The following is a 27,295-nucleotide window of genomic DNA, read 5'->3' on the forward strand; positions in this document are numbered from 1 at the left end:
ACCCAAACCCAGAGGATCCCTGGAAATCTTTTACAAGGGGTCACGGAGAGATGGTTCTTTGTTGTGCAAGTGGAGAAAATGCAGGAAGTGTGATTGTTCAGGTGATGTTACATTAGTTTTATTAAGAGTGTAAAACAAACTCAGTAATGTGGTTAATTTTCCCGAATAAAAGGGGAAAAAAAACCACACGCATGGGGGTGGAGGGTGCGAGGGAGAGGCAAATCTCTCATTTCCACAATTAGTCCCGGGGCGTTAAACACGGGACTGTTCTCGCTCGTGGAAAGCAGCTCCCCCGAGATGTTCACAGCCCTCTCCCTCGACTCAAGCTGTCAGGGTAACAGGTTCCGTGAAGGGCCGGCATGCAGGAGAAGGCAAAGAACTGCCCAGCAACAGCGCAGACCAACGAAGGAGCCGGCATGCCTTTTCCAGAAGTACGTGCATCTTTTCAAAACGTCTGCATTATTTTGAGAAGATTTTGTGCATCAGTTGCTAAAGTCAGTTTGACCAGTTACCAAACTGCACTTCAATTCTGTTTGCTGCGTGGATTCTCTCCAGTTCATTTCACAGCATTCTTTGTATCTGATTCTCAAAAATATCTGACATCAAGGTGTAATGCACATATACAAGGGAAAGATGTTTTTCTTGTTAACGGCATGTGACCAGTTTTGGATTGTTGCAATAATGGCGAGCCTGGCCCGATCCTAGACAGTATGATGGCTTCCTGGCACCACAGACCAGAAGACAGACAAAAGGCAGCCAGTGTTTGCGTGCAGCTGTTTACACCATGGGGGCTCTGTTATAGAAGAAGGTTTCAATTATAAGTCAAACCCCTCAACTCTGACTTCCTGAACGCTTAGGATGACAGTAAAGCTTATTTTGTCCCCTGTCACGTTAGGGGATGTATGCCAAATCAAACACATCCAAAATGATGTCACACTGAGCAAACAATTTTTTAAAAGAAATTAAGGAAACTGTGTCAAATGACAAAAAGGTTGTAAGGTGAACTGGAGGAAAACATTCTCAGGCTGAGAACTGAGTTTTAATGAAGAGGTCAAGGCTTCTCATTGCCAACAAACAGAAATACTTAACCTTACAATAACCCAGATTAGGAGACGAGCCACTGTCACAAGGTGAAGTGTAGAAGGATACTCAGGAAAAACTTTCTAAACAAAAAATATACATATATTCCGAGAAGCAGTCTTCGAAATGACGACGACGGTCCTGATGGATTCGGTTTCAAAATGATCACACGAGACGATGAACATTAAGTTTGGAAAGAGAAAATGTGTCTTGCTTCATTTGCAATTTCTGGAAGAGTTATATTTTCTCCCAAATAGTACAAACATGTGTAATTAAAATTCAAGTCTTAAAAATTTATGAACAACGTACTTTATATTACAGTGACGGGGCTGAGAATTTAGGCCAGGCATAACCTTGCTTTTGGAAGAACAAATGCACAGGGGCAAATAAAATTTCATTTTCTAGAAGAGTTGTGACAAGCTAGGCAGCAAATCCAGGGCAAAAGGGGAAAACCAAATACACATGATAGTTTCCAGATAAATACTTTCTTTATTTCCTTCAGGAAATTAATACCTACATTCAAGCTTGCCAAAAATGGTTCCTAATATCAGAAAAGAAACCCTTTTCCATATGAAAGTGCTGATCATTACTTCAGTAAGTACGATTAACAGGAAAAGAGGACAACACAGCAGAGATCAGGAAATAATATTGAAATCTTAGGGAAAAAAAGTACTTGTTAAAAAAATAGTATAGATAGGGAGAACCAATTGACTAGCCATGCCCAAAAACTCTCAAGGGACCTTAAACCGAAAAAGAATATTATGAGAGTTGTAAAAAAGACACTCCCAACAGCAAAGACTCTATGAACACTGGATTCAAATGGGAAAGCAGGCTGTGAGATGCGGTTTATCAAGCAAAACCAGGAAAGCGACATCCCAGTAGAGGAGGAGAAAGACAAGGTGGAGGTGAGTTTATGAGTAGTGGTAGGCTCGTCTGTGTGCTTCCCTTTGGCCCATTTGGGGTCAGGCTTCTGTAGTTAGCATATTGGGTTCCCATCCAGGCCTTCTGGGCAATTCTTGGGATAGGATGAGTGAGTTATTGAGTTTTGTAAGCTACAGCTTCCTAACTACGTTAGGCACAAAGAGAGCAAAACGGCCTCTGGGACCATTATTTGCTTTAAAGACACACGAGAGGCATTAAGCATCTCATGCGCAGAAAGTGTTGAACAAAGGAGCTCTGGCTGTTTTTACTATCAACAATGTCGAAATCAGCTAACATTAGAAAAAGAGAGTGTCCACACTGTACTGGGGTGAAGACCCTTGCCACTGGGTATCAGAGTGCAGAGCTCCTGCTAGGGCTTCTTTCCCTCCAACAACCCTATATGAGACTGAATATGTCATTCACACTTCACAGATGGGAAACTGAGGCACGGAACGATTATGTAACTTGCCCGAGTTTGTGTCGTATATAGTTAGAGAAGGGATTCAAGCCCTCGCACCCTGCTTCCAGAGTTGATACTTTTAGCCACCACTAAAGGCTTAAAACTTTCAAACGGCAAGTAGTTCATGAACTACTTGTGTTGTGAGAAGATTTATAAGAGGCTTAAAATTAAGGGAAGTGTCTGCTAGAGGCACATAGGAGAGGTGGGTTTATAGCAGGAATTAACATGAATATTATATTGAAGAATTGTTAAAAATGAGTGTTAATTTTCACCATTTCTTCTTTAAGTTGAATTTACTGGGAAAGGCAGAAAAATATTGAGAAAAATTCTTTACACCGAAAAATCTAACTTTGTTCATTTCCAGAAAAATCGAAAAATAGGGATACCTATTGTTATTCTAATTTTAAAGCAGTTTGAATCTTAGTTTTGTCACTGGTATCACTATATTAACAAAAAAGAGGGTGGACTATGAAATCTAAGGCGGGTGAACAAGTTCCCAAAAAGATCTTAACAGAAAATCACAATCGCATTTGTGGTCCTTGATAAATGGCACTACCGAAGGATCATTCCTGAATCCACACGTTAAACTTTTAAGTCACTCTAAGCAGGATGCCTGATGAGAATTTAAAAACATAAAATTAGAATTCAAACTGGTCCTGCCGAATTAAAAAAAAAAAAAAAAAAAGGAACGAGACTGATCAGTGCAACAAAAATAACGTAAAATGGCAGTATAAACGGGGAGAAAACCACCCCATATTCAAGTGCAGGTCATGGGAGCATCTTGAAAATGTGCGCGAATCTAAGAGATCTCAGACCAGCCATGTGTCATGTAACAAGACAGTGTCATATTTTTTTTTTAAGGGTGACACAGGAAAATGACTTAACAACTCAAATTCTCCCTTTGTGCCCTGAGTGTGGCTCAGCAAACCACCGCTATCCATTGGTATGGCTAAGCAGATACTGGCAACATTATTAAAGACTTCCCTGGACATGATGCTTCCTGGATTTCTGTCTGGTTACACATTTTCTCTTATTTGAGCTTCACAGCTCAGCTGGCAAGCTCACCCATGTTACAGGATGGCTCAATTCCACGGAATCTTCCACTGAGGTGGAAGGAGCTTCGTCAGCTCTTTAAACACCTCCCACCTGCTCTGCAAACAGCCCCTTCTCCTCTCAAGAAGCTCTTAGCGCTCGCCGAACCGTGCTGCTGGTCTCTTTGGGGAGATTTTAAAAGCAGCCTCTTCAGCAGCTGACTTGATACTTCACCTGACATCTATGCGGTTCACGAAATTACCTGTTTTCCTTAGAGCTACACAAATAAAGGTCTACTGTACAAGGGGGGGGGGTGTTTTATTTGTTATATTCGCTTGAAAGAGGGGACGAGAATGCTGCTTAATACATCAGGCTTTCTACTTTGATGATGATGGATGGTTACATCCATTCTTCACTGACAATCAAAAAAGGAGAACAGAATAAAATGTAAGAATCTGGCACATGAAGAAACTCAGGGGGGATATAAGGTAGGGTTCAACCAAAAAGAAAAAAAAAACACTAATTTTTGGTTTTGTCTTACTTATCTTTGCTTTTCTGTGTATTTGCATATACGGAGGTAGGAAAACCTAAATTATATTTCTACTCATTATATAAATAGAAAATGAGCACACAATAAGCCAATTAAACAGTATTTCCTCAGTACGCTCAGAAAGTGAGGATGGCTTAGGTCCAACAGGTCCAAGAACTTGGCCATGAACTCTCTTAAGGAGAGTTCAAGTCTGTTATTTTAGGACTCAGGGGCCCCGGGCACTCAAGTCACTCTACCTCCAGCAGTATTATTATCTAGAGCTGATTGTGAACATCTTCCAATTTTCTGCCCTCTGCACAAGCTGACCCATGCTAAACTCAGAGGGAAAATAGTCCAGGGTAAATTTAACGGAATCTTTTTATCTTCATTTAACACCATTTTAACTTCAATTTATAGGTCACATACAGTGTTAGATGAGTCAGGTGTATGATACAGCGATCAACACTTCTATACATTACTCAGATCTCAGTATTAACACCACCGTTTAACTTCATCAATGGTCGCCTTTGTGGGAAGAGGCGTTGCAGAATTTTTGGTAGTTACAGAATCATTATGATTGGTGTGGATATGGATGTTTCTGGATTTTGCCAATGAACAGTTTCTACGGCAAACACAATGCCTTCCTTCAGCTGAGCTCAATCACACTTTTTATGTACAACACTTTGGGTGGCCTGATATAAGAAAGTATCTGGAAGCTTCTCCTGGCTTTAAGACGACATTTATCACTGGGTTCATTAAAAATTTCCAATTGGGTAATAATGTGCCCCTGACTTTCTAGACTTAAAAAAAAAAAAGGCAAAACAAAACAAAACAAAACAGAAACAAGAGGTTTTGGAGGATCTAATTTGACTTGCTCTAAGGGGATGCAATCATTTTTACAGTTTGAAGTAAAAGCATTTAAGAAGCAATGAATGCTAATATTCCATGTTTTTGTGGACCCTAATGATGATTTTAATGGAAAATGTTGTTTATATGTTACTGAACAATAGTAGTAAAATTTTATGGATAGGAAAAGTCTATGAAATGCCTCTGTAACTTTATGAAGCACTGGCTGCTGTTGCAGAAAATTCAGTTTTTTAAAAATATTTTCTCCATACGTGCAAATTTTTCATCACATTCTTTTTTTTCTTTTTCTGTTGTAGTATTTGTCATCCTCAAAGATATTTAGATTTTCTCCTTGCAATATACCTTTGATCGTTCTTTCTTAAAAACAAACTGACACGTTCATCGCAGAAAGCTTGTTTTCTCCACTCACTTAGAAACCAATTCATCCCAAAGTGAATTCCTGTGACTATCAGTCCAGCAAACACTGGCCATTTTCATTAGGTTAGAAAGATGGGTTTTGGGTGGAGGAAGGGAGTGTCAGAGTCAAGCATCTGTATTAATCACTGACTCCTAAGTTGACAGTTATTGGTATGTTCGAGTTTGAAACAAAAATTCATGTTAGTTTCTGCTTAATAGACTCCACCATCAGCAAGCCCAAGAAGATCCCATATTCCTTGTCTGGCTCTGCCTCTTATTATATAAGCTCCAGTTTTGACAAGCCTTATCCCAGATGAAAGGTATGTTTTATTTAAACAGACATCCAAGTTAAAAGTGTGCCTCTTTAAATTTTCATCATGCCAGAAAGTAAAGCGTCAGATGCTGGGTAGAGATCCCGCAAGAGCAAGTGGGCATATTCCTGCCACCATTGGGCTCATTGGCCTGCCTTTTCTGCTTTAGCTCACACAATTCCGCCTCCCTGCACATGCAGGGGACATTGATAGTGGCCTCCCCTCCCTCATTTCCTGGCTCCTCAAGAAAGGAGGGACTGTCACGTCTGGTGAGGGGATGCTCTCTGGGGCGCCCCGCTGAGCCGATAACGCTGCTGATTACCTGCTCGGAGGCTGCTGGATCTCTGGGGCCGCGACGCTGGCTTCTTTCTCAATCCTGTCCTAAGGCATGCGGGCAGCGGCTCTGCGTGCCCTTTGCCTTCCTACTAGAGCATGTCTGGGCCCCGGAAGGCCAGTGGGCCACCCCCAGAGCCTGCTCCCTTCTGCTGGAGGTAGGTGGGGGAAAAGGTCTGTATTTCTCATCTCACAAAGGTGGGGGCGCAGAAGCATGAAATGTCGGTGTCAGGAGCAGAAGACCCTCTTCAGAGGCCAGGATCCCTGGCCCAGCCCTGCCCGTTCTGCGGAATGAAGTACTACAGATTTCCAGCGGAGTACTGGACCAAGTTTGTATGTTTCACCTCCCAAAGGCTGGAGCAGAAGAGAGGCCCGAAGCAGGAGTGTAGCACCCGATTCCCTTACATGCACGTAAGCACACGTGTGTAAGACCTCTCACCACGTGGTTACATAGCTTTTTGGTTTGAGAAAGCCCAGAAGACCTTTCGGCACACCCAAAGGTGGATCGTTGTCTTTGTATGAGTTGGTGTCTGAGATTTAAATCAGTCTTTCAGTAAGTAACGGGGGTGAGTGGCTGCTCTGGCGGCCCAGGGGACATGGAGGAGGCAGGCAGAGAGGAGGATGCATGAGGACGGTGGCGGGCTGAGTCTGAGGGGGGAGAGCTAACGAAGGCATCTCCCGGTGGACCCCCTTTGGTGGGGAAGACTAGGAAGCTTTAACAGGTCTCAGTTTCAACGCCTGCAGCTGTGTCCCGAGTGTCTCCAAGTAGCCATCTCCCCGTGTCTCCCCGCTCTATCACTGAGGACAGCCTTCATGGTGTTTGGGTAAGGGAGACGCAGGGATAGGGTCAGCACAGGGCCAGACAGGGCAGGGAAAGGAGAGAGGCCATAGAGCCGAGAACAGTGCCCGGGAACCAGAGCCAGCGGGGAGCACAGCTGCAGCGCCGAATGACCAAGGGCACATGCGGATGAAGAACGCGCACCTGCCAAGCCTCTACTTGCTGCTGGATAACAGCGGAGCGTGGCTTTGGGCCAGGATGGGGCATGGGGAGGTTACCTAAGGCACAACCAGGAGTTATGGGTTATCTGGGAATTAAAAGATACTATGTATTGTTTAGTGTTTTTATTCACACTTTGTCTTCAGCTTCATCTGGAATATTCTAACCCGTAAGATATTACCTTCCATGGCCAGTTAATTTTCCTTATGTCCATGTTCCATGATGGAACGAGACTGAATGGGCTTGAGGACAAGGAGTAAGTAGAAGCTTCTTTGGCTCTGCCCGTGTATCTAGCACATGGTGAGTCTTCAACAGGTACTATTTGATTGACAGGATACAAAAACCACAATGAACATGGATGGGTATTCATTTTCTTTTTAAATGATGACTTTAATACACACAGTTCCAACCAAGATGGCTGTTAAGAGTCCAGGATCCAGGGCAGGACGGCCTGCATGTGCAGGTTTGAAGACGGGCTCCACATAAGCTGTGTGGCCTTGAGAAGAGGACCCCATATTGCTTGCCTCCGTGTTCTGTAAGGTGAGCGTCTATCAGTACCTCCTTTAGGGGGTGGTTCTGAGGATCTGTAAACACATTCAAAGAATGTGGAACAGTTCCCGGAAGCAGCGCCATGCTCTGTGCTCTGTTTTCCTGTCTCGCCCACTCCATACTATGGTGCCATCTTGTAATTGCCTAATTTTTTTAGGCAAGTCCATTTGTCTTCCTTTCTGAGTCTTGAACAAGACTTGAACAAGAGCAAGCGACCTTCAGCCCCTTGGCTTACTCTCCTTGAGGTATCATCTGAAAGTGCTTGAGGGGTCAAACTGAAGAGAATCCAGTCAGTGTCCTGCTACCCAAGGGCTAAGACAGGAGACGGGTGGCTCAAGCCACCTCAGCCATGGATGTGAGCCAGAAGTCAGTGGCCCTTAATACTTCAAGTCTACCAGGTCTGTAAGAACCTGTCCTCTCCTCCAAAGAAACCGAGGTATCGGCTTTGGCCCCAGAAGCCTCTTAAAGTTCTGCATCAGAGGTCTTGAGTGTGCGGTGTGTACAATACCGGATGTGGAAAATGACCTCCCGAATACGGGAAAACAATCTTAGAAAGTTCCTTGATATTTAATTCTGTTAAATATTTAATTCTGTTAATTCTGACTTTTACTAAATATAATTTGATAATATTGTCTAAGACCTATGTAATTTACAAGGAAAGGGTATACCCCCATGTTAACAGCATATTCTCGAACATGTGGGTTCTGGGTTCTGATAGAGACAGTTTCTGGGGTTGTGGGGTTAGCTAAGAAAGTGTAAGGATGTGAAATAAAATACATTAAGTGTAGAAACAGCGAGTAACCTGAGCTGGTGAAGAGAGGGAACTTGTGGCTTTATACTTGGGAGCTGGAGAGAGGCGGTTTCTCCCCACCTGTCACCCCATCCATTCATGCATTTCTGGAAATTTGCATATGATTACATAAATCAGCAGATGTCCTCAAAAATGCCTCAAGTTCAAAAAGGCAGGCTGGGGTGGGGTCTTAGATATCCGGATGTCATAACCTCAGCAGCTCACTGCTGGGGCAGAGATTACTGTTACTGAGAAAACTCGGGCAAACAAATCTTCTCGGATGCGCTTAGAGGACCTGCTGCCTTCCCTCATAGGAAGGATGAAGCCCTTGTTCTTTCATTCAGTGCCGTGCTCCGCTGATGGCTTAGAGCAAGGGTCGGCAAACTTTTCCAGAGAGTAAACATTCTCAGCTTTACCAACCATATGGTCTCTGTCACAACTCCACCTCAGCTGTGATGGCCTGGAAGCAGCTAGAAATGATACGGGCACAAATGGGAGTGGCTGTGTTCCAGGAACTTTATTTATAGACGCTGAAATTTGCATTTCCTATAACTTCTCCACCTCAGAAGATATTACCCGTCTTTCATCCACAAACCGTTTAATAAGGTAGTGATCATCTTTAGCCCATGAGCAGGATTCAGACAGGTGGTCCAGCCGGGTTTGGCCCAGAGCTGGAGTTTTCAGACCCCGGGCTCAGAGAAAACACCAGTTTTGTTTTGTTTTAATTGGTTTTTAAAGTGTGAACATCCCATGTCATTAATGGGACATAGAAGAATGAAATACTTTTTTTCTTAGTGTAGACAAATTTTTGCAAAACTCCCAAGTTTATTAAGAGAAGAATTCTAAGAGCCTATGAATACAGGAGAGAGAAATGAACATAATCCCCTCTGTGGTCAGTGTCTTCGCAAATCACAGACTGAGCATCGCTGAGGTTATCTCTGTCTCTTGTAAGGGGTGCGTGGACATAAAACCACCTTTGTTACTAATATGTGGCCAGCTCAACATTAAAACAGCCCAACCTCAGACAGGAGTGGTTCTAGCAGGCCAAAGGATGAGAGAATTCTGACAGAAGAATAAATGGGTATTCTTTTGCATCTGAACCAAGATACATATTATTAACATTAGATGGCATTTATGATGTCAAAAATGAAAGAAAGCATTTTGTGCCTTTCTTCTTATGATGCAGTAAAACACTGAAATGTACATATCAATAATCAACCATAAAAGCAACTTCGTTGGCCTGAATTTCAAAACGTGTAATTTAGTATCATAATGCAGTTAACAAAATTGCTATGCTCTGCTTTGTGGTTACTGGAAGTTGCCACGGTCTGAAGATGCAGGGAGGTGTGTGCCAAGTTCTGGAGCAAAGCTTCAGTTTTCCCATGCCTGAGGCCCTGTTCCAGGGTAATATGGGTCATTTGAAGTGAGGGGCAGAGCTCTGCTGTGTGCAAACCGGCAGCATCATATTTTCTAAGTTTACTTAGCCATGGGAGGCTTTGTAATAAGTGTAGTTCTCAACATCTTAATTATATCAATTTTGTAGTTAGATGAAGGCTCTCTAGCACATTTAATCATGACATTTGACCGGTTATTTTGCAAATGGCTACATATTCTGGAAAACACTTGCCTTTCTTCGCGCAGCCTGTGGCTGTGCTCAATTCAAAATATATATTTAACCCAGGAGAGCCCTGTGGTTGATTGAATCGTAGGCAACTGTCAATATTCAACTTTTAAATAATAATTCCATCTGATTCCACCTGATAGCATCTACGAAGTAAATTCTCAGTTGGCCCTACAAGACATGCTTCATTTTTAGTAAATACGGTTTCCCCAAGCTTGCCAGCTAGGGAGACTATTGTTAAAGAACATTTAGATGCCTTAGGCACATGACTTTTATATCCTGTGTAATGACGAGGCGTTGTTGCAGTACTTAAATTCATTAAATATGTGGATGATGACATACAAAAGATCAGCACTCTTTCTTTCAGTGTGCCTGTTAGACAACAGAAGCATACAACCCTCATTAAACTTCTTCTAAACGAGTCGTCCTTGGTTTCTCTTTATCATCCCAGACGTTAATGATAGAAGCAGACCATATGCTTGTGAGCAGAGAGGGCACGGATGTGGCCGGACACACACACACACACACACACACACACAGCCCTTTCATGGGGTCCCGAGCAGCCCCCCATGTCCCCGCCCCTATGGTCGGGCCACCCAGAGGTGTCTTGAATACACACCTGTGCTCGTGCGGTACGTGCCCGTGTGTGCTGGCGGCAGAGGGTCCCCCTGGCTCTGGCTGAGACTCCTCATAGGGGGCTTCTGGTAGACGCGGTCCTCATAGATGGGGTCTATGTGGTGCTCCGGGGACTGCAGAGCCCGAAGCTCCGGGCCCAGGTGGCCGTGCTGGCTGCTGTACGAGGCCCGCGACCCAGCTGAAAGAAATTAACAGGCGACATTGAGCCCCGACCGACATCCAAACAGAACTCGCTTTAGCAAAGCCATATTTGAATTTTTTTTTTTTTTTGCACAGAAATGTTGAAATCTGCAGAAAATCAAATGAATAACATGAAATGGCAGCAATATGTCGAGCTAATCGGCTTATCGGCATCACCAGCTGCCTCGCTCGGCTCCCAAACCTGATCTCCCTATAAGGATGGTAATGATTCTGAGATAAAACCACCCTGCACAGGGCCGGGGAGACATCGCTTGTCTCGGCCTACCGAACGTGGCCGGCTTCCTCACTAAAGGAACTGGGAGGACCAGTCAGACCTAAAATCTTATTATCCCAGAGCCCTTGTACCTTCAAGTTTGCAGCAGAAATGATAATTTGAAAGGATGACCCAATGAATAAGCTATGACGGCAAGCCATCCTGATGGTGTTCCTGAAAAGTGAAGCAGAATTCCTTCTCGTCAGCATTTTCCTCTTGGAGAATGAATGGACGGAAATATCCTGACCTACAATGGCCTAATTCCCTGAGAGAAGCAGAGTTTAAAGGAACAGACACGCAAGTCCCATTTTTACTCTTACTCGCCGCCAAACCGAAGCGCCTGCATGTACTTTACCCTCCTCTGAAAAAGGCACAAAGGGCCATCCCTAACTGGTTTAATTCGTAAGTTGAGGCTACGTGCCCCTGGTCTGGTAGTCTTTGTAAATCGTTATGTGTATCGCTTCGTTGCATTGTACGGGGAGAGGTGTCACTTCGAAGCGATGCTGGGGGCCAGGGAGCTTCTGCAGACATGAGCAAAGAGCATTCCGGGAGGGCTAAGAGTCTGACCTGATACCCAGGCAGGAAGATGTTGACTGAGAGCCAGTATTTTCCCCTAGGTACTGTCAGAATCAGAGGAGCCGAAGTGCCCAGAGAATGTTCTAAAACCGTGCCAGCTGGGCCGGAGGACACCGAGGGACCAGGAAGGATGTGGGGCAGCAAGCAGAGATGGTTATCGAATGATGGTGAGCAGAGAGCACACACAAGAACCCAGGGCGGCTAACAGCTGGTGCTAGGAAAGACCCTTCGGCTAAGTCTTCAAAGCTGAGATCCAGAAGGCATGCTGGGATTTAACTGCCACCTGCCTCTGAATGGCCCAAATTCGGAGCTCTCCCTTCCAGTCTGAAGCAATGGGGTTGTGGAATTCCTTGATGTCGCTGGTGTCTGCGGGCAGCTCTGTCTCTGTGAGCTGGTCCAAGGCTTTCCCTAGTGACCACATCAGCGTCAAATTCCTCAATGCTCAGCAACTGCCCTGCTTCCTTGGGATCATGTGACCCCAAGGATTTTAATACTCTCACTGAGAATCTCTGAGGAAAAACCCATTTGAGAGTTCTGAAGTTGCTGGCAGAGAAATCCATTTCAACCATAGGTTTTACACAGGTTGCTTAAATAAACAAAACAGAGCACGTCTGAATGACTGAGAGTGCTGGGAATTCTACGAATTCAGTGTTAATAAAAATTACTGAATGTTTTGAGGAAAGGGAAGGAATAGAGCTAGCAAGTTCCTTACCTTCCCGTTTCCTAGTAATTAAATAAGTTCTGATTTAAACAGCGTTCAGATGAATGATAGATTCAAAATAACTGTTTTGCATAATTAGGTTCATTGCATCTGATTTATCAAATGCCAACATCACACTGAATATTATCTCGTGTTCATAGTTTCCAGGAATATATTTAAGGATGGGATGCCTTGAGTTCCTGCTGTCAATTCTTCTTTCTTCTGGAGGGTTTGATAATATTGCCAAAGACTTAACGAGTGTAAAAGCAAGGAAACAGTCATTATAGCCAAATGTTGTAGAGTTAAATGAAAGTTATCCATCACTGGTAGATTTAGAATTGTAACTTTATCACCATTCTTTGACTCTAAGTCTCTAAAAACACCCAAAATAAGCAACCAAAGGATCAGATGATCTCCTGAAGGGTGGCGTGATCTGAGGGCTGTGTGAAAATCTTCTATTATAAGCATTAACTGCACTTGAGGAAATCTACATTAGAACCACGAATCAGGCATTAATGACCAAGGGTCCCAGGCAAGGAGCAAGAATATATATTTTTTAAAAGATTTTACTTATTTGACAGACAGAGGTCACAAGTAGGCAGAGAGGCAGGCAGAGAGAGAGGAGGAAGCAGGCTCCCCACAGAGCAGAGAGCCCGATGTGTAGCTCGATCCCAGGACGCTGAGATCAAGACCTGAGCTGAAGGCAGAGGCTTTAACCCACTGAGCCACCCAGGCACCCCAAGGAGCAAGAATCTTAAAGTTTACCTTAGCATTGCTTTTTAATGGGTGATTGCAAAAATCTCAGGAAAGAAGTCCAAAAGGCAAAGGAAGATTGAAATGTCCAAGAAAAGGTGTGATCCTTTTTAGAAAGCATAAATTAAATCTGCAAATTAAAGCTTGCAAACATTTGCTAATCCAGGAGGAAGCCAGCAACAGATCTGCAGGGAGTCCTTGACACGGGAGATGATCACGGAGCCAGAAGGGCTTGTCTCATTCCTCCACACCGCACCTTCCTGGGGTCAGTCTTGCAGGCACTGTTTTCATCTGACCAGGAATATGAAACTTTTATCACTTCTAGACTGATGTACAAATTTCTACATGCTGAATTTTATATGTGTTGTTCCTATGCACCGGTTAATCCTTACCAATCAATAGATTCATTCACTCAATACATACTGGCCCGGTGTCTGGGGAACCTCAAGAAATGGATGATGCCCGGATGCCTGACAAAAACAAGGTCCCTGGCCATGAAAACAAGTCATTCCACTCAAGGAGGTACAGAGATAAAGGTACGGAAAATAAGTAGGATAAGGGGAGAACAGAGTGTTGATGGGGGACTACTATTTTGATAAGGTGGCCAAAAAAAGTTCCTTTTGCTTATCTGGCATTTCAGCAGAAAACTTCACCAGGCCAGAGAAAGAGCCATAGTGGAGGAAGACCCACGTGTTTCTCAGAGAGAATCAGCAGCACGAGCAAAGGCCCTCTGTAGGAGATTCATTTCATGGTATTTATAGAAGTGATCTTATTAGGACCTACTTAATCCATATTGTCTTTAAAAAGAAACACAGTTAGTGTATGGACACTTCGTGAGTTCAGACAACAACTGGTTGTATGAGCTGAACAGATTTTCTTTTTAACTCAATTTCACAATCCCAGCAACCATATGAGCAAGGGGAGTCAAAATATTCGATGGAAGATCACACCTGGGAAGCGTATGAGAACTGTACAACCCAGAATTCAGCCCAAATTTTACACACACACACACACACACACAGTCTTTGAATCTTCATTCCTTGGAACATGATTCTCAAATCTTCATTTGGTTCCCCAAGAATCATCTGGGGAAAACCCTTTGAAAGACTGATTCCTGGACACAACCCCTTAAGATTCAGACTTGGTCCCTCTGAGCAGGTAGAGGCAATGTGTGTTTAATGGGCAACACCTCACTTCATGATTCTGAGAGACACCTGTTCTAGATAAACTAGGGAGAGAAGAGATAGGCATATTTAAAAGAGAGAGAAATAGCTAATATGTTGCAACACTCAATTTATCATTTCTTGCTTTTTCCAAATAATATAATTTACTACTACATTATCCGAATTCCTTTACTGGACAGAATGGAAGAAGTGCATTCTGATTTCCGTTGGGATCCATTTGTGTTCTTCTATCTCCGTACTATCTAATTTATTCCCCTTTCATGTGAATTCACTTGCTCTTGCAAAGAAAAAAGCGTCTGCATGTTTTCATTTGGATATATTAATACTAGGCTCTTAAGGACATACTGCCAGTGGTCTCTTCTCTTCCAATCTGGAAGCCAGCTGCAGGAGCTCACTGGCAAAGACATGGAAGGAGAAAATAAAGACTTAAATGACCCAAAGTTCAGCGGGCCAGAGCAAGCCGACTCAACATGAGTGTGAACCGGAGGCGAGACAGGGTTTTCATTTCTGAGATAAAGAACTATGTTCAGAAAAAGAGCTATGAGCTTCCTGGGCTATGCAGGAAAGTCCAAAGTAAAATCTCAGCATTTGGCTTTCTTAAAATTTGTGAATCTAGTTCATACATCGATGTTTATTAGTGAAACTGCATCTCGGAAGGGCAGAATAGAAATTCCAAAGAGAGCTGTGGTTTCTGGAATGGGAAGAGATTTTCCCCTCGCAGATTGCCACTGCATCTCTTTCTTATCCAAATACTGATCTCAGGGATATGACCCCTGACGGTACATTGACATCCCTGAGTGACGAGGCCAGGCAGCTTGGCCCATGCAGGCAAAAGGCCTGTGCTCTTGGGTAGTTTATGGTCCTGGAAGAGTTATTCTGTGGATTCTGAAACTCTTAAAAATTCTGGCTTGGTGTTTCGTCGTGATGAAACTCAAAGAGGGGAAAATGATACCAAGAAATAAGCACTTTTAGAAATAAAAAGCAATTTTGGTTAACAGTTCAGTATTATAAATGTGCGCTAAGTAAATTGTTGAAAGATACAAGTATTACATCCCAGATCTGAGGGATGCCTTGCCATAATAAAGACTTAGCTTGTTTAATTCTTGGTTTTTGCTTTTGATGCAAATCAAAATTCCCAAACCTACTCCCTACCTTCTTGCTAATTCACAAGTTAATTTCAGTATTTAAAGAAGCCCCCAAAGATTTCCTATGTACCTCAAGTTACATCCATGTGCTACATTTCATTTGCAAATGATCGTTAATTCAGTGAATTAGTTTGACATCTTATTGTAAGTTGTTGCAAATGTTAAAATATATGAACACACTTCCTATACCGGCTATGAGCCATATTTCAGACAGACGTCTGGAAGGGAGACTATTAATTCATATAAACTGAATGATAAAATCTGCATTGGAACCTAATAATTTCAACGTAAGAGGCCATCTGATGATATAAATTGATTCTGTGGAAAGTCTGTTTTGGAAAGCTTTGGAAGATGCCCTCCTGTTTCATCGACTTCATAAATCCTACATTTTCATATATTATGGAAACTTTGCTGCTATCACAAATGACTTAAATGCTCATGCGGTTTCTGACAAGGTATAAAGCACAGGATTTGTTCCAGTCACTTTATGATGGGCTTTCTAACTTAATGTAATTATGAAACCTCCCCACACCTCTTACCAAATACTGTAATCTATTGTGACCCCAGTATTTTCCATGGAGAATAACTTAAAAGTGAAAATCACTTGGCCAGGAAGCAGCAATACAGGTGCCCATGGGAGTTGGTCCCCTATAATAGCAGGTGTCCGTCATTCTTGGATTTCCTCTCCAACCACGAGCATCTCTTCCCAAGCTGTGAGAAAAACAGGCTTCTTTTGTCTAATTCCTTTCGTGACAGGCTGTTGTGTGGAAAGTAGCAAGACAGTAGTCACGGGGTATAATGAGTGATGTCTGATATCTCTGCATTCTTAGGGTGGCCTGTTTCTCTGTTTATTTGCAGTCGTGGCTTCTGTGCCAGCAGTGGAGAGGATGGAGTACTATGCAAAACCCACACCCAGCTCTGAGTTAAAGAAGAGCCTGCGGAAACACACTTGTCTAAGATGGGGACCAGTACCAGTGACACACAGCAGCTAAATATGGTGGATTGGCACCTGTCCTCGTTTCTGGCTTTTATTTCAGGGTAAAAAGTAGCTCCAAATGAAATAGCCATGTATTTCAGGGCTTCTCCGAACGCCATTGTCATGGGTCTCCTGATTAAAATTTTGGTTCTGACTCAGTGGCAGTTGGGGAGGCCCTGAGGTTCTGCATTTCTAACAAGTTCTCTGGCAATACTGGTGGTGCTAGTCTGCAGACCATCCTTTGAGGAGACAGGGCAACCTAGTTTAGCTGCGGACACATTATCTTGATGGCTAGAGGAGTTCAACTTTGGCATCCTTCTGCAGCCATATGGTTTCTGATTTTTCCCTGCCTTAGGAAGCAAGCACGAGTGTCTCAACAACAGTGCAGGTGCAAGGTGTAGCCAGATGATGGACCCTGGAACCTGGCTTCAGCATGTGGCTGTGCTGGCTGCTACATGTGGGCGTTGTACTGGCTGCCTTGGTTCGCCTTGGCTGGGGTCAGGCATCCCATGTGGGATGCTGCAGAGTGACTGATCTTAGCTCTAGATGCCCAAGGCCCAGACACTAAGGGACGTGTAAAAGGCTTTGTGAGAAGGCTAGCTTTTAAGGAAAAAAAAAAAATCTTTCCTGCAGAGGGCAGACTTTTTGGATCTTGGTGGGCTGGAGTGTGTTTGCTGCTTTGCTATGCTTCCCGGTGGATTCTGGGGAAGCAGGTGTCTAGGTTCCCTGCCTGCCACAGTGCATTCCTATGTATGGGTTCGGTTTGGTGCTTCTCAACCCTGGGGGGACACACGGGGTGTTCACCTGGAAGGCTTTTTAACAGTATTGCTGCCGGGGATCCACGCCAGACTACTGAAGTAGGACCTGAGGGGATGAGCCCAGGGACTGGAAGGGCTCAAACTTTTCCTAGGTGTCTCTGGGAAGGGCTCTAGCTCTCGATGGTCAGGGTCAGAGCTGGTAGATTTGGGGCCAGATTTGGGGTCTTGAAGAATGCATGTCAAGATCTGGTCTTCAGCAGAGTCCGTAAGGCTGGAGATTTAAAACAGTCATAGAAGTATCCATTCTTGAATGTGGCTGGAGGGAGTAACCCCTCTGGGAGGGAGGTGGAGCTTCTGAACTTTGCAGGAAGGCCACCCCCCTGCCAAGTTCACAGACTACAGACATGCACACCCTGCGGGGCATTTCCTGCCTCTCCCATTCCTCTCGCTTCTGTGGGTCCTCAGAAAATGTTTTTCGGTTGAATGCTCTGTGATGTCTGGGCAGGGACACTGGGGCTAGCTGTTGCCGGATTTCCTACCTCCGGTGAGCGAGTGAGGGGCCCTTGCAGTGACAATCACAAATCCTGTGAACACTGAGAAATCTTTCTGACAGTAACTTCTCTGTAACCACAACGATCCCAGTAAGAGACGTTCTGAAGAAGCTGATAGAATGACACCCAGAAACACTCCACCTGGACACCTCAAGTCCTCAGCAGACACATAGCAGATAAGAAATTAGCAGGGGTGAACTGTGAATTGTTAACACCTTTGTATAGAAGGGCAATGTAACTTGCCTTCAGACTTGTAATTAAAGTCTTCTGACATTAACTTGTAAACAAGTTTGATCTGTGAATGCTAATTTTACCCCGAAGGGGGTCTCCTGTTTAAAATTTGCATCTAACTCCATCTCCACCCTGATAGTGAAAGCCCTGTTCTGGGTGGAACTGACAGCAGCCTGGCCACACTGCTACCTATTGTCCTAATTAACTAGTGATGCGGAGCGGTCTATGATTTGGTGCTTTATTTATTAGTCACTTGCCAGAGTTTTTAATGGCCAGTCTCATATTCACATAGATGCTCTTCTCTATCAACAAGGCAGATAAAATTCAATGAGTGTCATTTTATTTCTCGACAGCTGCTTCTCAATACCCCATCAGTGCAATACACGAACAGTACATCTGTGGTCTGGCTTCAGGACCTAATTACTATGGGTAACGATGGATATTTCCATGGAAAGGAGCCAAAACAAGGTGCTCCTGACCCATCTTTTTTTGTCGAGATGCAAAGCAGGACAGACAGACTAACTTTGGCTTTTAAAGACCACAAGTCTTCAGAACTGAAGCAGAGTTTTCATTGTTTGTTGTATGTGCCCATCGAAGGGCACAGGAGGAACTCTCAATGCACAGACAAGGAAGGAGAAAGGCTTTATCAGACAAAAGTGGTTGTCTTCATTAAGTGGTTTAAATATTTTGTAATGTACATGAACTAAGGTGTTTAGCATCTCAGCATCTCAAACTCAGGTTTTTTTTTTGTTTGTTTGTTTTTTTTTTTAAATCAGATTGAATTAGCTATAGCACAGAGAGGCTGTACAAATTCCTTTCCAGAAATTATTTAGCTATTATAATGCAAAGTTAAAATGTATTCTCCCTGTATCATTCTCCTACTCCTTTATGTATCTGACTAACCCACAAAGAGGCTCTGCTGATAATTCCAGAAGAAGATACCATTGACTTTCAACATAATTTATGGGTGGGGGGTGCAAGTAGACTGCTTCACAGATTACTCATGCTCTATATTTACATTTTTTAAATCCCTTGATCAACACTTTATTTAATTTTCATCATTTTACTTGACATAATATTTGGCATGTAAGAAGAGAGTCTGAGAAGAGACGTTCTGTTGTGTAATAAATAGTTTTTAGGAGGATTAAAAATTTTCCTTGATTCTTTTCTGGTTAAAGGCTGTAATAATTGTGTGTTTTAGAATCTAATCAGTAACTACATTCTATATGCATAATTATCACTGGAATACCATTCCATTTATTAAAAAATTAATTCCCCCATACAAGGCAACTCTGATGAGACCTCTGTGTAGTTATAATTCTCCTAACCTATTTCTCACCCATTCTCTCTTTATCCAAAGAAGTTACGACTGCACCACCAATTCGTATGGCTCGGTAGTGATGTAGGTAATGCTTTCCCAGCAAAGAAATCGATCTGTGTTGACTCATGCAGTGCAAAACAAATACTATGTATTTGCTAGAAGGCGGTCAAGGTGACGGGGGCTGTGTGTGGTCATGTCAACAATGACCAACTAATTGGCTCAGTCACGGAGGGACCGTAGTATGATATGCTTCTAACCAGCTGAGCGTATGAGTGTAAGACCCGAGTACCTGTGTGTGAGTGTGTGTGTGTGTGTGTGTGTGTGTATTTTCTTCATTCTAAAGAGAAAAGTATACAGACTCCCCTTTTCTGCATCAGCTATTAAAGGGAAGCTTATCTTGTAAAGGAGGTTTTGACTTTATCGCATTGTCAGTCCATTCTAGGGGAGCTCAAAGGCTGAAGTCAGAAACACCAGGAAATGCAGACAACATCTGAGATTCATTGTGGGCAAAGGAACCTCTGTAACGGCACAGCACCTGTGTGCCCAGACACCATCTAGGAAGCCCAACAGGACAAAAATCAACGCTATCAGATTTATTTAAAGATACTTACAGAGCAAGCAGAAATCTGAGGGACCACTAAAGTCTACTCAACGAAAATAATTAATAGTTTTCTTTGGGTTCCCTTTGCTGCCAAGTTTCTCTAACCGCAGGATCCTAGCCGGGTCCTCAGTATACAGACCCCACAGAATAGGCGTAATCGGTTTTTTATGATCTCTTCTCGTGAGCCATGTACAGAGCTGTTTGCTCTATAGGTCGGCCTGTGACATTCCATAGAACGCTGTCCTTGCCTCTGTGAAGGCAGCAACCACAGCCTAAAAGATCCAGGAAGCCACTTCCTAAAGAGTTGGGAAGCTCAGAGATGAGGAAACACTTTATCTTAAAGATGTTTGAGAGGCACTGAACTGAGTCTCCCTGGCAGCTGTTGGTACGTTTTTAACGCTCACTCATTCTGAGAACTTGGAACCTCTGTGCTCCTCTCTATGCTAAGGACGACTTCCGGTTAGCAGTGGGATGTAACCCTTGCACCGGACAGTGGTCAGTCAGAAATATCTGTGGAAGGGTTCCTGGGGGGGCTCAGTCAGTAGAGCACATGATCCTTGATCTTGGGGTTGTAAGTTCGAGCCCCACGTTGGGTGGAGAGGTCACTTAAAACTAAAATCTTGAGAAATGTATTTGTTGAATACCTACTAGAAGAGGCTTGCTGAGGAGTTCTGAAATATGCAGGGGTCTCATTAGCTTCCCTCGGAGAGCCCATATGCCCACGATTCAAACGCTCTGCCTGGACTGCAAGATAATTCAGGGGATTTTCTGCTTCGTGTCAAAATCAGTTCTTCGGCAACACCCAGCACCACAATCTATACATACAGACCCGTTTGGCATCAGGCTTTAGAGATTCCAGATATTTCCTGTTAGTTATTCCACAAGAAATGCAAAATGTTACATGTATCTATAAATACATAAGAGTATTTATAGTATGTAAATATATAAGTATATAAATACTAATTTTTTTCCTACTTTGAATATGCAAAATATGATTAGCAAAAATGGTAGATATTAGAACATATATACATGAAGTAAATACGGGGCAAATTCTTAACAACTGCAAAATGCACCTTAGTTAAATACAGTGGCAGGAGGGATTTTGATGTAGCCTTGGCCGCAAACTGACTGCGTTTTGAGAGATGTTTAAGTTATTAATTATTTAAGGCTATTTGTACATCTACTAAAATAGCTGGTCTCCACATAATCCCGGTTGCTTAGATAAAAAGAAAATAAATATTGAAAAGCATCGTGTTTATTAAGGTAGACCTCTCCGTTAACATGCACCATCCAACCGGTGCTCCCATGTGAGGTGAGTGGCGAGCACGGATGTCTGTTTGCTCAAGTTAACTGACACTTGGACCCTAAAAGGAGTAATCAATGAATATTTTACCTCCATTGTCCTGCTGACTTGAAGTTCAGCAGCACGGAGCCTGGAGAGCAGGAGAAACCCCTCACCCCGGGTGGGACATCTGCCAGGCTCTCCCCACGGCTGAGTCCTGGGGACCGGGCCGGGAAAGCATGGTGGGCGTGGCCAAGAGCGACCGGTACACCTGTTTCTGGCTTCCAGACCTAATTACTCTGTGTGCATCTCCACACATAGTCTCCTCATGTTCTGTCGTTCCCCTCCCTGATGGCACAGTATATCTCAAAGCAGCTGCCCGGTAGATACCCGTTTCTGCTTGCCACCTCTCGGATCTGCAGCGCTGGGGAAACGAGACGGACTCTCAGGGATCAGGACCAGCAAAGCTTTTGGGGGCACATAGCCTGGCCCGGCTCACAAAGAGGGAGAAGGGAATTGCCCGTGCGTTGGTCCATTTCAGAGGTGGGGGGAGCAGAACTGGTCCCATTTTAATCCGCTTCTCTTCAAACGTCCCCCACACCCTCACCCTGCCTCCAATCAATGTCTCAAATGACCACGTGCAGGCTTCTGGGATCCTTGACCTTAAGCGAAAAGAAGCTTACAGGGCCTTCCAGATAATTTATACTTTCAAAAAATATCTCATGACCCCTTATTTAAAAAAAAAAAAAAAAAAAAAAGTGAGGGCACCTGGGCAGCTCAGTCAGTTAAGCAGCCGCCTTTGGCTCAGGTCATGATCTCAGAGTCCTGGGGTCAAGTCCAGCATCACGTTCTCTGCTCAGCGGAGAGTCTGCTCCTCCCTCTGCCCTTCCTCCTGCTCATGCTTTTTCTCTTTCAAATAGATAGATAGATAGATAAATAAAATTTTCAGAAAAATGATAAAAAAAACTTTTTTAAAGTGGGATAAAGAAATCCTTCTCAGGAAAGCTGTCACTAGCTCCCCAATGCCTCCCCAATGGGGTCAGACCTTCTCCGAGGGAATGCAGGAGAGCAGACCCTGGACAGTGTGCAGCCGGCATGCCGTCAGTGCCCAAGCCTGACCTTAAAGCCACCAGGACTCATGCACCACTGGGCAGTTCATTCATAACTGAGACCCGACCCTCCCAAGCTATAAGTCTCTTGTGTTTGCATCTGTCACAGGGGTGTTCTGTTCAGCCCAACCTCAGATGCTGCCTCCACCAAGAATTGTTTCCTTTCCTGATCTCCCCATCAGGATGTGCCTTTCAGGATGCTCCAGGCCTTGGGCCTCTCCCCTAGCTCGTATCACAACGATATAGCATTATAAACTACTCTGGAACTAATGGCACTCCCACCCTCCTTCCAGTCCTAAAAGACCCCTGAAATGATCACTTCCATCTTATTTACATCTGACATTCCAGTAGAGCTTGGCTGGTGCCATGGTTGTCCACAGTAACAATAGTTAAAATCCACTAAGTCCTTTAATGTGGGTGCGTTAATGAACAAGTGGTAGGAAGTGTTCCATCTTATATGATCCTTGTGATGTCTTGTGTAATTGTCACAGTACTGTTATCCCCACTGAAGGATACACAATCTCAGAGAGGGCCTATTTTGTTCCCCAAACAGGCCAAGCATGGTTTCACCTCAGGACCTTTGCACTAGCTGTTCCCTCTGCCTGGGCCATTCCTCCCCAGATACGCACAGAGGTTCCTATCTCATTGTTTTAAGGGTTTGCTCAATATACCCTATCATGGAGAGCTTCCTACCTGCCCAACCCTCCGACATCCCTACTCTTTTTCCCCATGACTCTTCATACTATAGGATATCCGACCCACAGTAGACCAGATCTCCAAGAGGACAGGGCCTTTGGCCTCTGTTGTTTACAGACGTGTGTCCACCACCTAGAACACTCAGCACAAAACAGGTGCTCAGGAAAGACTTGTTGAACTGAACTCAACTCTCTAAGGTAACTGATGGAACCAACTAGTAACCAGGCAGACACACACACGTCTACCTGGCCTCAACCATGCTCTTAACCATCGCCTCCTGGATTTGCAGAACCCAAAGCAATGCATGAACAATTCTTCCTCCCTCATCTGCAATTATACTCATTATTCTTCCTCATTCTTTTACTCGTTCAGCCCTCAGAAAATTACCCAGACTCTTTGGGACTTAGGCCAACATTCACAACCGTCAACATGTACGTGGCAGGTCCCACCTTTCCTTGTTGCGAGCTTACTGCCCAGCTATGTCCCCCCCGGCCACCCCCCCGAGACTTCTCCGCGCCACCCTGCTGGTCAGCGCGCGCGGGTTCCTGGGCACCGTGCGCACGCGCTTTATGCCCTTAATTCACCTGGGACACCTGCAGCCGCCGAATGCTGCAACTTTCTAGGAAAGGGGCATAGGAAATCCATTGTATCGGTACCAGCGAGACTGAAAATCTTTGATTCTGCCTTTAGGTGGATAATTTGGATGGGTAAATCTAGGTATAGATTTCAGGTTAAAAATAACTTTCGCTCAGAACTTTGAGGGCATCACCTGCTTGGTCTTTACCCCTCCCCCTCCACAGTGTTGCTAATGCAAATCTGGACGGGGCATCTGTTCCATTTGCTTCCAGAGGCCTTAGGGTGCTTATGCTGGGGCTTTGACATTTCATGGCATAGAATGGGAAAATGTCCTATTCTGAGCAGGAGAGCATTTCCTATGAAGGTACAGGTCCCTTGGCCCTGAGGAACGGTGGCCATGTTACTTCTTGGGTAGCCTGCTTCCCTCCATTCTCTTTCTGGGGATCCAGTGTTAGATTCTTGACTGTGTCTCGTGTACATGATCATTGCATTACTCTCAGAGCTTCTGTCTCCTTCCCTATATGGCTACCTTCTGAGGACTCCATTTCCTTGACTATTTCCCCACTCGTTCTATCAAAGGTTTTATTTGGGAAGCGATATTTTTGCAGCCTATCAAGATTTTCTTGTTCTTTGATCCTCTCATGCATCAGCCAGTTCTTATTTAACAAACACAAAATCTTCTTAAATCCTTCTCAGTACCGATTCTAAAGTTTTTCCTTGTTTCCTTTCATCTCTTTTATTCTGTAAATTATGTGTTTCTTCTGAGAGGTGGTTCATTTTCCTATTTCTTTTTTTTTCATGTCACTAATTCTTCCCAACTCCTCAGTAATCCCTACTAATTTATCATATTTGAGAAAGAAAAACCAGGCCATTGTTTCTCCTACTACAACGTAAGTGGAAGTATTCCCCACTAAACAACCCTGAGTTAGAATTCATGACAGGGAGGGTTGGCATCCTTCCTTGAGCATGAGAGGGTGAAGGGCAGCACAGGCTTCTTCCAGCACACTGCCTACGTGCCTGTGTAATACAAACTTCATCCAGGCCACCCGCAGCCAAGCCAGAGCCCAACTTTCCCAGTTTGTCCAGTTTCTTCAGGAGACCACGCCTGCGCTTCCTCTTGGAATAAGCACTGGCCGCAGGGTCGCCATCTTGGTAGCAGAGAGGATATGTGAGTGGGAGGAAGAAGCTGACTTCAAGTTGGGTCAAGCACCGACTTTCAGTGAATCTTTCCATCTTTAGCCCCATGTCTCTCCCCAGATCCCAGCTCAACTCTGACAACTGAGCCCGTCTAAGAACTCACAGAAGACTGCCATGATGGCAGAGCTGATTCTTGGGAGAAAATCCTATGTTTTAATTGCTCATCACTCCTGTCTATTTTGCTTTCTAGAAAATTTATGGCCTGCTGGCCTCTGTGTTTTTGTCTCTCTTTACTTTTTTTTTTTTTTTTTTTCTGAGGGTCTGGACAGAGGGGAGCCCAATGCATGGACACAGTGTGCCATCCTGAACCACTGTCCAAGACTCAGTCTCATTTTTTAATTTATACTTTCCTAGTTAAATTAAAGCATGATCAAAGTCATATAAGTGTCGCTGATACTGGAAAGGCTTTGTTAGAATTCTACATAAAGTTGTCACTTTCCTACAAAGGTACAAAAAAGACCTGTTGGCCCCACTTTAACTAACAAGGCTGCCATGGGGTAGGAAGGGAAGGGAAGTATTAGTTTCTGTGCATCAAAAGAAAAGCCATCAGGTAGGCCTTCTGGGCCACCCAGCATCCCACACACTTAGTTCCAGGTCCAGCCACTAACTTGTTATAATGGGATGCTAATGACCGTATCCCTTGCTGCCAGTTTGGTGTGGACGTAGAGAGGTCGGAAATCAGACGCCAAAACAAGAGTGACTTTATGAAGACTGTCTGATCACCATTTCTGTCCATCCTGGGCTCTAGGAAGATGGAGGCAGGGATCCACAAGTACAGAGGACATTTGCTGAAGACATTTTTGTCTCCGTGCTCTCCGAGGGAAAGCGTGGAAACAGTGGGCTTCCACGAGACCACTGTGGTGTGAGTTCCCTGCTTGTAAAAGCAGGTTCCAGAACTCTAAAGGCCAAACAGCTGACGGAACAATCACTTTGTTGGCAGAGGCAGGGGAGGATGGTTGGGAGGCAGGAGAGAGACTCTATTATGTGCTCATCTAGAACACAGCCGGGACTGGGGCTGAGCTTGGAGATCCAGAACTTCTGAGGAAGAAGCTGGGCCTGAGGGGCATGGCCAGCAGGGAATGCCTAGAACTTCTGAGACTGGGGAGGAGACCCCAGGGAGGTCTATTTCCAATCCCACCCCCCCAGGAAGTACTGGTTGAAAATTAGCCTTTGCAGCTCCTGAAAGAAGATTAAAGTGTTGACTTATATCACAGGCTGATCACATTCAAATTACTAAATCTAAACTAAAAATTTTTGTTTTACTTACAGGTAAGCAGAAAGTTCACGAAAACTGATAGAGTGACTGTCCACTATCAGGGAAAGATCACCTCCGGGAAATGTAACTGAAAGGAGCAGCGGCTGCCAGACACTGTGCTGCATTCGGCCCACGCCCCCAGGGTTGTGTGTTAAACAAACTTGATTATTATTTGGGTAGAATTCCAGTTTCCTCTGAAACCTGACAGCAGAACCTGCAAAGCTTTTACATGGAATTGGGTGGGGCTTCTCCCTTTCTTACAACAGGTGCACCCGGCATCATTAACAAGCCGAAGAATGGAGTGGAAATCACCAAATATGTGGCATTTGGGATCTCTATGTAGTATGTGATACTCTAAATACTCAGTTTAAGTCCACTTGGCAGAGGTCAGAGATGGACGTGCCTTGATCAAACTCTTGTCCCTATGAAGCCAATTTTGACTGTAATCATTGGTTAAGAATTTGCCTTTAATTCATCTCATTTTTTGCCTGAAAATAAGCATCTGAGGTTTGACTTCACTTTAATATGTATTTACAACTCAGATTTCTCCTTCTAATAGGATTACTTTTACTCCAAAGCAGAAAATGAAAGGCTCACGCTGTTTCCTTTACAAAAGAGAACAAAAAAATATGTACTGGTAAAGTCATATTGAATGGGATATTGACACATTGTTGAGATATTTTTTGCTTTCTTCAAAGACGCTAGTTACTTAAATAAGTTAAAAACTGGCACTGTATTTCAATATTCTTGGTGTTTCTCTTTGATAACAAAAAAATATACTGCCTCTACCCCTGTATCATGCATGCTTAAGAGTTTAGAGAAGCTGGACTCAAAGTGATCTAGGTTCAAATCACATCCCCCTCACTTCGAAGCCAAGTAACTCCAGGCAAGGAATTTCTCACTGAAAAGCCTCAGTTTCCAAATCTGTAGGATGCGGCAAAAATCACACTTTCCTTCTTAAGCTGTTGGAAACCACATGAGATACAGTTTGCAAAGTGTCCGACACAATGCCTGGCATGTAGCAAAGGCCTTATACGGCAGTATAGGGTTTTTAAAAACATACTTTTATTCATCATGCCCAAAGGGAATAAATTTAACTCTTAAACTCTCAAAAAGAAAAAAAAATTAAGCAACCTCTCTGTCGAGGGAGAAATGTAAGAACTAGTTATGCGTTTATTTAGCTTTCTTCCTCTACCAGTTGAACAGCCACATTGCAAAACAGGTGTGTGGAGGGGTTGGGGGGTGGGGCAGGAGGAATTTCTACAACTAGCCCCAGGAGCAGGGATGGGCTACTCCAATGCCTTCCCAAGTGTTTCCTTGCCTGCTTTTTGTAAATCTACCCTCCACTCAGTCCCCAGAATGGAATTTTTAACATGCAAACAGGATCATGTCAGCTGTCTGAGGGAGG

General features: G+C 43.9%; 1 protein-coding gene across 5 annotated transcripts in view; it reads right to left on the reverse strand.

The window, feature by feature from the left end:
• The window catches only part of CTNND2 (catenin delta 2), a 907,536-nt gene that overhangs the window by 343,396 nt on the left and 536,845 nt on the right, over positions 1 to 27,295 (reverse strand). For all 5 annotated transcript variants that reach the window (XM_059173665.1, XM_059173663.1, XM_059173667.1 and 2 more), the window contains one exon: positions 10,506 to 10,700. In XM_059173665.1, the coding sequence (XP_059029648.1) occupies positions 10,506 to 10,700 (195 nt within the window). The remainder of the gene's footprint in view (positions 1 to 10,505; positions 10,701 to 27,295) is intronic.

Source organism: Mustela lutreola, chromosome 5 (assembly GCF_030435805.1).
Source record: "Mustela lutreola isolate mMusLut2 chromosome 5, mMusLut2.pri, whole genome shotgun sequence".
NCBI lineage: Eukaryota > Metazoa > Chordata > Mammalia > Carnivora > Mustelidae > Mustela > Mustela lutreola.